This window comes from Emys orbicularis, chromosome 2 (genome assembly GCF_028017835.1).
Source record: "Emys orbicularis isolate rEmyOrb1 chromosome 2, rEmyOrb1.hap1, whole genome shotgun sequence".
NCBI lineage: Eukaryota > Metazoa > Chordata > Testudines > Emydidae > Emys > Emys orbicularis.
Genome location: NC_088684.1, coordinates 258,639,153 through 258,652,656, shown reverse-complemented (window position 1 = coordinate 258,652,656; position 13,504 = coordinate 258,639,153). Strand labels below are relative to the sequence as shown.

Here is a 13,504-nt window from a genome sequence, read left to right as displayed (position 1 = left end):
CATAAGATCTGTAACTGCCCTCCCCCGCCACAAAGTCACAGAGCACCCCCCACCCCACACAGAACACTAAAACCACCTCCCAGACTGACCAGGGTAACTAGTGACTGCAATGTGTGTGTGCCCTGCTGCTGAACCTGCCCCCGCCTCTGTACCCTGCTAAAGGTGACTGTCCTGTCCAATTACCAACCCCCTTCCCCCCCTTGAGACAGACTCTCCTCTAAAGAACATGATGGAAACCGTAATTAACAGAAACGTATTTTTTATTATCAACTACACATGAAACTGGGGGGGTGAAACTGGGACGGGGGCTTGGGTGAGGCGGGAAGGAAAGGACTTGTCAAATTTTGGGGAATGAGAGCCTTCTAGTAGTAGAGCAGTCTGCAGGGGTGGAGTGAGAGTTTTCATGGACTCTGCCGCCCCTCCTTCTTTGGACTTTGGGTGAGGGGGGTATGGGACTTGGTGGCGGGGGAGGGCGGTTAGAGATAGACTGCAGCGGGGCTCTGTCCTCCTGCCTCCGGTCCTGCAGAACATCCACAAGGCTCCGGAGCGTGTCCGTTTGCTCCCTCATTAGTCCAAGCAGCGTTTGAGTCGCCTGCTGGTCTTCCTGCCGCCACCTCTCCTCCCGTTCCATGTGTGAACGGTGCATTTGGGACAAGTTCTCCCTCCACTGGGTCTGCTGTGCTGCCTGGGCTCGGGAGCAGCCCATAAGTTCCGAGAACATGTCCTCCCGTGTCCTCTTCTTCCTACGCCTAATCTGCGCTAGCCTCTGGGAGTGTGATGCCAGGCTGGGTTGGGAGACAGTCGCAGCTGTGGGAATGGGAAGAAGGGAGTGAATTCCTCAGAAAGATAAATTTAGTTGTGAACAAAGAACATAGTCTTTCTCTGTAAAGAAGACGACCATGCACAGCACCTATCAAATGCGCACTCAGGACAAGGTCGAATTTTCGGCCTTCGCATTCAGTGCCTGGGGTCTTGCAGTGCAGATCAGAGAAGCGGGGCAGGACACCGGAATTTGTGTAGCAGGCCGAAATGGTAAGCCGTAGACTTGTGGCTGCTTAAAACTTTAATAGTTGCACTGGCCTCCTTTCACATTGAAAGCAATGCCAGTCCCTGCTGCCAGCAATCCGGCAAGCATGAGCTCTGCCCCTGTCCCACCCCCTCGCGGCTGTCCCAGGGAAAGATCCCTGTATGCTGCCCCTCTCCCGCCTCCACCGCGTGGCTGTAAACCACCAGTTACAGTTCTGTAAAGGAACGGGCAAGCAGTCCCAATACTAACATTCCTCTACCTAATTCAAAGCAGGTCACCATGAGCGACATCACCCTGATGAGGATCTCAGACACGGAAAAACAAAGAATGCTTCGGGAAAGCATGCAAAGACCAGGGCCGTATGCCGCCATGCTCTGCAGGGCAATGATCCCGGAGTACTTGCTTGTCTCCTGGCGCGGAAATGTCTGCTATTACGGAGGACCCAATAAGGCCGCTCTCCCCAGGAACCTGATGCAAAGGCTTTCCAATTACCTCCAGGAGAGCTTCGTGGAGATGTCCATTGAGGATTTCAGCTCTATCCCCGGACATCTAGACCGCATTTTACTGTAGCTGCACTGGCAGGGACTAAACAGTAGAGCGGCTTGGGCAGAACAATCATGCAAAACCGGACATTGTTAGATTTTTTTTCAATAGTTGCACTGCCCAGGACTGAAACGTTAAGCGCCTAGGGCACACTAATCATGAGAAACCCATTTTTGTTATTGTTAATATTCCTGTTCTGTTAAAAATAAATGTTTAGATGTTTAAAACACTTACTGGATGATCCTTCCCCTGATTCTGTGTCCGGGTTAACGGCTGGGGACGGTTGGTAGGGGATCTCTGTAAGGGTAATGAAGAGATCCTGACTGTCGGGGAAATCAGCGTTGTAAGCGCGGTCGACTGCCTCATCCTCCTCATCTCCTTCCTCATCTTCCCCGTCCGCTAACATGTCCGAGGAACCGGCCGTGGACAATATCCCATCCTCAGAGTCCACGGTCAGTGGTGGGGTAGTGGTGGCGGCCGCACCTAGGATGGAATGCAGTGCCTCGTAGAAACGGGATGTCTGTGGCTGGGATCCGGAGCGTCCGTTTGCCACTTTGGTCTTCTGGTAGCCTTGTCTCAGCTCCTTGATTTTCACGCGGCACTGCGTTGCATCCCGGCTGTATCCTCTCTCTGCCATGGCTTTAGAGATCTTCTCGTAGATCTTTGCATTCCGTCTTTTGGAGCGCAGCTCAGAAAGCACAGACTCATCGCCCCACACAGCGATGAGATCCAAGACTTCCCGATCAGTCCATGCTGGGGCCCTCTTTCTATTCTGAGATTGCACGGCCATCTCTGCTGGAGAGCTCTGCATCGTTGCCAGTGCTGCTGAGCTCGCCACGATGTCCAAACAGGAAATGAGATTCAAACTGGCCAGACAGGAAAAGGAATTCAAATTTTCCCGGGGCTTTTCCTGTGTGGCTGGTCAGAGCATCCGAGCTCGGACTGCTGTCCAGAGCGGCAACAGAGTGGTGCACTGTGGGATAGCTCCCGGAGCTATTAGCGTCGATTTCCATCCACACCTAGCCTAATTCGACATGGCCATGTCGAATTTAGCGCTACTCCCCTCGTTCGGGAGGAGTACAGAAGTCGAATTTAAGAGACCTCTATGTCGAACTAAATAGCTTCGTGGTGTGGACGGGTGCAGGGTTAATTCGATGTAACGGCGCTAAATTCGACATAAACGCCTAGTGTAGACCAGGCCTTACATGACCTTATGATTAATCCCAATAAGAATAGATACCTACTATTAATAATACGTAGCTCTTTTATAACAATTTTCATAGGTGAATCTCTCAGCACTTTACATAAGAGGTCACTATCACTATTTTACAGATGAAGAAACTGAGGCATAGAGACTTGCTTAAGGTCACCTAAGAGGCCAACATCAGAGCCAGGAATAGAACCTTGGCCTTCTGAGTTCCAGTTTAGTGCACTATCCACTTGGCTACACTACTTCCCCTATTGTAGGTGGTATACTTCGACAAGACAGACTTTATTCCAGGGAGACATGCAGAGCTAATGGTGGGAGGGTTCTGAATGTAACATCTAACAGATTCACCCTGGAGCAGCAATGCTTTTAGGGACCAATCCAATATCTAATGAAGTCAGTGGGAGTATTTCCATTGATTTCAATGGGCGTTGGACTGCGGCCCTTAGCCCATGATGAGGAAAAAGCCTTTGGAAGTTGAGATGGCTGTACCTTTTTGAAATTGTGAAGATCATGGGTGTTTTGAATATGTTCAGACATCAGATTAAAATAATTTATGATCTGCTCAACTGATACCCCAGGGAATACTCCATCGCTACCCCAAATTCTAATGCCACATGTAGCTTCTGAAACAATAGCCACACACACACACACACACACACACACACACACAAAAAACCTCCTTCACTACAAGAGTTTTTCCATCAGATCTTTATTTTGAAGTGTGGGAATTCACGGGTTGTAATAAACACAACAAAAGGATTTTACATTTTCTAGAGAAAAGAGCCTGCTCAGGTTATACTACAGCCTTTAAGGACTAGGCGCTCCTTAAAGGCTGTAGTATAACCTTATATGTAGATAGATAGACAGGTAGAATGTGGAGCTTTGCTGTCCCACATGCTTGTACTCTCTCTCAAATTACCAGGGAGTTATTTTATTAGAGACTCTCCTGCCTTTCCTCTGTTTTTCACTGCTTCATACTCCCAGCCCATTGCTCCTGCAGTATTGCTAAGCTGGCAGTAAATTCTCAGTTTGCTGGCGCTCATGCCTCTGCAATCTATCACAGAATTAAAAATGGTAACCTGCCTTTAGGGAAAGAAAAGCTGTGGACTCGCTGTTCTGAGCAATTATTTGCAATGACAGAAGATAACTGGGGAGTGGCAGATAAAATTGTACAAAGGGCAATGGAAGACTAACTTGTTCAGAAAAGATTAGATACTTTTTTTTGTTGTTGAGAAAGTAGCTGGTAATATTAATTCTGATGATCTGGGGAGGTAGGATAACATGGATAAAAATTAGGGCTGTCGATTAATCGCAGTTAACTCACGCGATTAACTCAAAAAAATTAATCGTGATAAAAAAATTAATCGTGATAAAAAAATTAATCGTGATAAAAAAATTAATCGTGATTAATTGTGCTGTTAAACAATAGAATACCAATTGAAATTTATTAAATATTATTCTATGTTTTTCTACATTTTCAAATATATTGATTTCTATTACAACACAGAATACAAAGTGTACAGTGCTCACTTTATATTATTTTTATTACAAATATTTGCACTGTAAAAATGCTAAACAAAAGTAATAGTATTTTTCAATTCAGTGCACCTCATACAAGTACTGTAGTGCAATCCCTATCGTAAAAGCACAACTTACAAATGTAGATTTTTTGTTACATAACTGAACTCAAAAACAAAACAATGTAAAACTTTAGAGCCCACTCAGTCCTACTTCTTGTTCAGCCAATTGCTTAGACTAACAAGTTTGTTTACATTTACGGGAGATACTGCTGCCTGCTTCTTGTTTACAATGTCACCTGAAAGTGAGAACAGGCATTCGCATGACACTTTTGTAACCGGTGTTGCAAGGTATTTACGTGCCAGATATGCTAAACATTCATATGCCCCTTCATACTTCAGCCACCATTTTGGAGGACATGCTTCCATGCTGATGATGTTCATTAAAAAAATAGTGCTAATTAAATTTGTGAGTGAACTCCTTGGGGGAGAACTGTATGTCCCCTCCTCTGTTTTACCCACATTCTGCCATATATTTCATGTTATAACAGTTTCGGATGATGACCTAGCATGTTTGATTTACAAACACTGTCACTATAGATTTGACAAAATGCAAAGAAGGTACCAATGTGAGATTTCTAAAAATAGCTACAGCACTCGACCAAAGATTTAAGAATCAGAAGTGCCGTCCAAAATCTGAGAGGGACGAGGTGTGGAGTCATGCTTTCAGAAGTCTTAAAAGAGCAACACTCTGATGCAGAAACTACAGAACCCGAACCACCAAAAAAGAAAATCAACCTTCTGCTGGTGGCATCTGACTCAGATGATGAAAATGAACATGCATCGGTCCGCTCTGCTTTGGATTGTTATCAAGCAGAACCCATCATCAACACGGACGCATGTCCCTTGGAATGGTGATTGAAGCATGAAGGGACATATGAATCTTTAGCACATCTGGCACATAAATATGTTGCGATGCCAGTTCCAATAGTCCCATGCAAACGCCTGTTCTCACTTTCAGGTGACATAAACAAGAAGAGGGCAGCATTATTTCCTGCAAATGTAACCAAACTTGTTTGTCTGAGCGATTGGCTGAAGTAGGACTGAGTGGACTTGTAGGCGCTAAAGTTTTACATTGTTTTATTTTAGAATGCAATTTTTTTTGTACATAGTTCGACATTTGTAAGTTCAACTTTCATGATAAAGATATTGCACTACAGTACTTGTATTAGGTGAATTTAAATATACTATTTCTTTTGTTTTTTTACAGTGCAAATACTTGTATTCAAAAATAAATATAAAGTGAGCACTGTACACTGTATTCTATGTTGTAATTGAAATCAATATATTTGAAAATGTAGAAAACATCCAAAAGTATTTAAATAAACGGTATTCTATTATTGTTTAACAGTGCAATTAATCTCAATTATTTTTTTAATCGCTTTACAGCCCTAATAAAAATATTAGGTGGTTCTCTGTATGATTAATAGAAATAAGTGGCAGCTCCTGCAAAAGCTGAGACTTAAAAAGAGGAAGGCTATAAATTGACAGGATTTAAACTTCCCGTTCCTTTCTCTGGACTCTTAACATCTGGAGGATGAAAAACAGAAAATTGAAAGAAAATGTAAAAACAAACTGAATATAGAAAGATGTGTTTGACTGACAGTTGCAAAATGAATGTGTGGTCTCAGGCCAGATTCTATTGGAATCCCCAGCAAGTAGGAAAGCTTTGTATATCTCCACCAGCACAAAGCAGCATATTAGGACACAGCAAAGCTAGGGCTCATGTTATCAGTTCCCAGCTCTGTCCCTTATATGTGACATTCTGCAAGCGACAGGCTATATTTTAGCCACTTGTAATGATACTTGCTTCAAAGGGGTATTGGGAAGCCTAGTTAATGTCTGTAAAAATGCATTGATATCCACACATAGAAGGGGCTAATTCAGTGCAAATATTATTATGGACTTCTCAAGCAAGCCTAGAGTACCTGCAGCGAGCTGATGGGCCTCATCAAATCATAGACTCATAGACTTTAAGGTCAGAAGGGACCATTACGATCATCTAGTCTGACCTCCCGCATGATGCAGGCCACAAAAGCTGACCCACCCATTCCTGGAATAATTCTCTCCCTTGACTCAGCTGTTGAAGTCCCCAAATCATGATTTAAAGACTTCAAGTCGCAGAGAATCCTCCAGCAAGTGACCCCTCCTCCAGCAAGCGACCCCAGCATGGAATTCCAGGTGAGACACTGGAAAGGATGAGGAACATTTGATATTGCATTCTTTGCAGCCAACACATCACACTGCCCTCTAGTAATGGCCACCTTGGCATGTGGTCTATGCCAGTGTTTCTCAATGACCAGTCTGGGGACTGGCACCAGACCCTGAGATCTCCTTGACACAGTTTAGGAAGGCAGCAAGCCAATCCCCGGTATCAAAAAGATTGAGAAACACTGGTCTATGCCACCAGCATGTCTGAGGGTAGCCTCATTGTGTTTCCTTCTCTACCAAGGATAAAGACACAGTCCTGTGGATGCAGTTTATGCCACTTCATATATAGAATGTGGTTATCTCAGCTGAGGTTCCATATTTATGAAGTCAGTGAGTGTTTACAGTGGTTTCAGCTCAAGCCCACATTTACATAAATCATAGCCTTTTTTTCCTGGCTACACAACCTCTATCACGCAGCACCTACAGAAAGGGATTCCTGCACCTTTTCTACTGAGCCAGAATTTCACCACAGTGATTGCCCAGCATGGAACCATCCCATCTGCCCTTTCTACCCCTCAACTTATTCTGCTTTTCCCAATTACACATGTATATCTGATACCATAATATGAATCTTATTTTTTTCTGCCAGGCTTACCTTTATTTTGAAAATCTTCATCACAGAATACATATTCTTAGTAAGTGTTACTGCATTCATGAGACTTTAATTTTTCCCATTGACACTCACTGTTTAAAATATACACCTTACTTCCAGTTTGAATTTGTCTGGCTTCCAGTCAACAGCATCTTCAATATTGGGACATATGTAAAGTTAAGCAGGTGAGCAAGTGTTTGCATGATCAAGGCCTATACGCTGAACATGTCCACCTTATGTTCTCTACAGTGTTATGTAAACTTGCAGCACTAAACAAATGTTTAAAAAAAACACAACATAAGGTGCTACGTGGCTGCCAGCCAAACTGATAACTATCTATATTGTTTTTTAAAAATGTGAACTACATTAAAATGTTTCTATTTACAAGGCATAATAAAAATGCAAAATCTTTACAAACTATCTTTTAATGCTTATTTTACAAAAGTACAGCAAAAAGGAAAGCAATGTACACTTTGCTTTCAGCCATTCATCTCCAGAGGGATACATTTTAATTCAAACATGATTGAAATTTCACAAAAGGAATAAACATTAGATTATATGACATTTCTTGAAGCTAAGACCTATGAAGCATTTTATTCTTTACATATTACAAAAAATAAAATGCAGAACTAAAAGAACAGCAAGCATGGGCCTGATCCATAGGCGCCAACTTTTCCTGGCGCCGGTGGGTGCTTGAGCCCCCCCTCCCGCTCCCGGCCCTGCCCTGCCTCCTCCCGCCCCTGCCCCACCCCCATTCCAACCCCTTCCCCAAAGTCCCCGTCCCAACTCCACCCCCTCCTTGCCCCCATTGAACCCCTGCCCCAATTCCCCACCTTGGCCCCGCCTCTTCCCTGCCTCCTCCCCTGAGCGTGCCATGTTCCTGCTCCTCCCCCTCCCTCCCAGTGCTTCCCACGCAAAACAGCTGTTTCCCGGCGGCAAGCGCTGGGAGAGAGGAGAAGCGGGACGCAGCGTGCTCAGGGGCAGAGGCGGAGTGGAGGCAGAGGTGAGCTGGGGCGTGGGGGCATGGCGGGGAGCTGCCAGTGGGTGCAGAGCATCCACCAATTTTTCCCCGTGGGTGCTCCAGCCCTGGAGCACCCACGGAGTCGGCGCCTATGGCCTGATCTAGTGCTCTGGGAAGTCGGTCGAAAGAATCCCATTGACTTCAGTGGATCAAGCCCCATAAGAGAACATGTTGAGTAGGTGTTGTGAAGTCATCTGAACTGAAGTTATACAACAAAAAAAGTCTCTTTTTATATGCTGAAGTGAAATACAATGGCACCAGCATGGAGTGCTGCAACTCTGGAGTGAGATTTGCAGGATTCCAATAGAATTAGACAGTTGCTTTTCTGAGTGCTTTGAAGAGTCTGTAATGATTATTCTCGTAATCAGCATGATGAGCTTGGCTCTTTTTATGGTTGATAGGGATGCAGGTGCCATGTAGGGACAGTAGAATAGTTTTGAATGTTTTTCACATGGCTTGAGGTCATATTTGGTTCTTTTATTAAATAGCCTCCCACAGAACTATTCTTCTACAAGTAGATCCAGAACCTCGCAAGACTATGGAAGGAATGTACGTAACACACCAATGCAGTCTCTGCAAAATGCACTACAATTTTAACAGGATAAAACAGCTTTGTCTTAAGGGTTCATGTAGTCCAGATGAATTAATTTTTATCAAAATCATTTTTATTTTGTGAATTAAAGCATAGCTTGTTCATTCTGCTCAATGTTGGCCACAAGATACTTTGAGTCACTAGCTGCAGGAACAGCATCTCTATTGCAATACAGAGTGTTGTCAAAGCTGACATCTGTTGGTAGCTGGTTGTGTCTTTTTTTTTGGTAGAAAAAATAGGCTGCAAGGCCAGCTCCTACTAGAATGAGAAGGACCAGAATAATGGCCATCCCACTTAAGCGGTGTGCAGGAACAGCTTCATCTGTCTTCAATACTGTAAATGAATGTGAAGCAATTACTCAGGATCCTAAGGATTATGATGATATATATTAGGGTCTGACAATGGGTCAGATTTCCAATAGTTCTGAGCACCCATAACTCCAAGTCAATGTAAATTGTGGAGAATCAGCAGAAAATCAGGCCCAATGACCTTATTTTTGAAGGCAGAGTTTTATGGCTGTACATCATTACAGTTTACAGATAACTTCTATAGTGCTAGTCACAAAATATATCATACAGAGGTCCAGTCAAAACACAATTAAATACCTTAATTCAAAATGAAATTGAGTTTGAGGGGAGAGTTCTGCTTTTTAGTCAGGTTGGAGATATAATAATCACAATACATTTCAAATAAACATCCACAGAGCTGGGTATCAAACAGTAATTTTGTCAGAAAATAAAATAAATATTTGAAAAAGAACTAGATAAATTAATGGAGGATAGGTCCATCAATGGCTATTAGCCAAGATAGGCAGGGATGGTATCCTAGCCTCTGTTTGCCAGAAGCTGGGAATGAGTGACAGGGAATGGATTACCTGTTCTGTTCATTTCCTCTGGGGCACCTGGCAGTGGCCACTGTCAGAAGATGGGATATTGGGCTAGGATACTGGACCTGGCCTGACCCAGTATGACTGTTCTTATGTTCTTATATTTATAACCTGATTTGGGTCTCTCTTTAATTTGCTTATAAGAAAGCAGTCCTACCTTTATTGTTTGATGGCTTCTCAGATGGTTCAACTTCAGTAACTTTCAAATTAAAAAAAAAAAAAAAAAAAGATATTCATAGTCTAAGTCTCCATTTTACACCAAATTATACAGTCACACAGAGTAAATAAATCCTGTATGAAGAATTACTATGTTGGGCACGCTGCATTTTAAAATAAAGTAAAATAATGGAGATGCAAAATATATGATAACACCTTTAATTTAATCCAAATGAATCATCTACCCAAATCAAGCAAAACATTCCAGTTAAAAATTAGATCCAGGAAAAAAATATTATTTTTGTTTGTTTTGCATGAAAAAAATGTTACCAATTGATCTGGGATGATTTCACACCTTCAGAATGTCAAGCCTTCATGACATTTTGAGAAGCTAAAGGTTTTTCACACTGAAGTATGGGGAAAACTGAAAATCCATATTTGCATTTTTACGTCTAGGACACCAAGACCAAGGGGGCAACAGAGAAACAAACTAGGTCACAATTCCCCTCTTCCTTCCATTGGGTCCTAGGCACATCCACCCATCTACTTACCTCGCAGTTACATACATCTTAGTATCCTTCCACTGCTGCTTCTCAGCAGTATCTCCTTCCTCCCTCTCAGCAGTAGCTCTGTCATTCTGGGTCCTCTCACCCCCAGTTAACTTCTTCTCAAGTTCTTCCCCTCACATCCCATCTGCAACTCCTCCGTTTTGGCTCCTCCTCCTCCCTAAACCCTTCTGGTTATACCCTCTCCACCTCCCTCCCAACAGAGCCTGGTTTGGTTAGCGCCTGCTCTTCCAAGGCACTAAGGATAAGGGTGATTGGAGTGGAACTCAGGAGTCCCGGGCCCCTTCTCTATTAGCAATTGCCCTTAAATGGGAGTTTCACCCCTGATTTCGATGGGAGTAGGATCAGAATATCTACCACAAACATAGACCCATACAGAATATGCAATGCAAAGGATTTTGTAGCATAAATATTAGTCATTGTTAATAACCCACTGTAATGAACATATCACTTACTCTTTGGTATTTTACAAATAAATCTTTTGTCAGCAGAGCAGTAATAGCTTCTCCAGCCACCATCTGAGGCATCCATATCAACACAATGTTCATGATAACCATCCGTAGGCTCTCTTTTTTTCCAGTTTACAAACTCTACTGCACTGTTGTCTGCCCATGTCCATTCTCCTAAAGTTAAAATGAAAAATACAGACAGGTTAAGGACCACCCATTTCTAGAGATTAAAGCAATATCATATGATTTCTACGGCACCTGTCATTGTTGTAATCTGAGCACTGAATTCATTAATTTATTAAATCAATACATTAACGTTCTATAGGACTCAGTTTTCTCTCTCCTTCCAGGCAGACATAACTGAGAATGCCTTATGTCTGTAAGTTTTCACCTGGACATTGTTAGCTGCATTGTCCTAGAGCAGGGGTCGGCAACCTTTCAGAAGTGGTGTGCCGAGTCTTCATTTATTCTCTGTAATTTAAGGTTTCGCATGCCAGCAATACATTTTAACATTTTTAGAAGGTCTCTCTCTAAGTCTATGTTGTATAACTAAACTATTGTTGTATATAAAGTAAATAAGGTTTTTAAAATGTTTAAGAAGCTTCATTTAAAATTAAATTAAAATGCAGATCTTATCAGTTTAGTGTGATCTTTGTCCTTGCTTTTCCTTGATGAATTTTCCAATGTCTGGCACGTATTTGGCACTTTAAGCTGCACACAGGCTTCTGAGTGATCAGTTGTTAACCGGCTCCGAGAGGGACAGAGGACAGATTTCTTGTGTGAAAATACCTGTTCACACAGGTATGTGGATCCAAATGCTGAAAGCATTGCAAACGCAATTTGCTTCAAACAGTTAAATTTCACTGGCAGGGACGTCCAGCAGGTCAGAATAGAGGCCCCATGATCTCTCTCGGTAGCTTTAAATGCACTCCGCAGATCTCCAAACTTTGATGCCCACAATTCTGAGCTTCTTAACTGAATGAGCTGCATTTTGAAATCTTCAACATCCATCCACTGAAATACAGACAAATCCAAGTTGCTTTCATTGAACTTTTCAGGTTTAATTAGAAAAGAAAACATTGGGCCAGATTGCTGGAAAGCTTGAAATCTGTCAGAAAATTCTGATTCCAGTTCTTGCATGTACATTCCAATCTCATCGACACTAACAGTGCAACGTGTCGATAGCTCTTTTATGTGTTGGAAGTAGCGGAAAGTCGAAGTTTGAATATCCTGAGAAAAAACTGCTAGTTTTACAACAAATGCCTTCCAGGTTTCATAAAGATCCAGAACCATTTGCCCTGCACCCTGGAGAAAGAGGTTGAGTTCGTTTAGGTGAGCGGTGATGTCAGTTAGAAACATGAGCTTACACAGCTATTTGTCATCATCCAGTTTGGGGTAGCTTTGTCCTTTTTCCTACAAAAAGGCCTTGATTGCATCAAAACAGTTTACAAAGCACACCAAAACCTTGCCACGACTTAGCCACCGAATGTTGCTTTGAAGTGGAATGTCATTATAAGCACTATCCATCTCTTCTAGCAGTGCTTGAAACTGTCGGAGAGTCAAAGCAGATAGAGCAACAAGGACATTCACAATCTGCACCACTGAATTCATCACATTATTAAGCTCTGAATTAGAAATTTTAGCACACGGGTTTTCTTGATGGACGATACAGTGAAATTTGACTGTCGGGTGGCCAACTTGATCTTCAAGTAACTTTACAAATCCCTTCTATTTTCTGACCATGGCAGGCGCACCCTCTGTTGTCACACAAAATATTTTTCTGATGTCAACTCCTCGTTCTTCAAAATGGTTTACGAAAGTTTCCGCTATATCTTCCATCTTTGTTGTGCCATGCAGGGGTTTTAGGCAACAAAGTTCCTCTTGGATTTCATCAGAAGCACAATATCTTGCAACAACTGCCAAACATGGAACGTCGTTTATATCCACATTCTCATCAACTGCAACGCTAAACACTGCTGTGTCTTTTAATGCAGTCGTCTGCTTTTCGTTAATGTTTTCTGCCATTTCGCTGACGCGTCTCTCAACTGTTCTGGCAGAGACAGGCAGTTCTTTTATTCTAGATACGCATCTTTAGTTGGCAAATCATTGAACAAAACATCTGAACTGCTGAGAAAAACTTTTTATATATTCCCCATCTGTAAACGGCTTTCCGTTTTTTGCAATGAACTGTGCAATCTTGTAACTTCCTTCTGTGGCTTGATTTTTACTTACACTTAAGCATTTAAAAACACTGCTTTGCTTCTCATATCCTGCTACTGTCTTTTTGATCGATTCACTCTTGTCTGCTTCGTCAAGAAAAGTTTTCTTGTACTTCGTTTCAAAATGTCGTTGAACACTTGATGTGCGACAAACAACACTTTCACAACAGAAAGCACAAACAGCACGGTCCTTCTTTTGAATAAATCCAAATGTGTCTGTCCAAGAAGGCTGAAATGAATGGACATCTAACTTTGCTTTCTTAGGAGCTGACATTTTGTCAAATGTATCCCTCAACTTACAGTGGGAAAAAAATCGCAACAGATGGAATGCACAACGTCAAATGCAGTGCGCTGTTCCACGTGACGTGATAGTCATGTAAGCAGCAAATCAGGACTTAAAAATATCCCAGTACAGTGGTGCTGGAACAATTTTTAAGGTGGGGGTGCTGAGCTGT

The 13,504-nt window shown here is 42.6% G+C and overlaps 1 protein-coding gene across 1 annotated transcript in view; it reads right to left on the bottom strand.

The window, feature by feature from the left end:
* Positions 1-8,858: 8,858 nt before the first annotated feature.
* The window catches only part of LOC135873633 (macrophage mannose receptor 1-like), a 54,157-nt gene continuing 49,511 nt past the window's right edge, over positions 8,859-13,504 (bottom strand). The window contains exons 28-30 of the mRNA XM_065398275.1: positions 10,837-11,004; positions 9,817-9,858; positions 8,859-9,106 (exon numbers count right to left, since the gene is read on the bottom strand). Coding sequence (XP_065254347.1) covers positions 8,859-9,106; positions 9,817-9,858; positions 10,837-11,004 — 458 coding nt within the window. The remainder of the gene's footprint in view (positions 9,107-9,816; positions 9,859-10,836; positions 11,005-13,504) is intronic.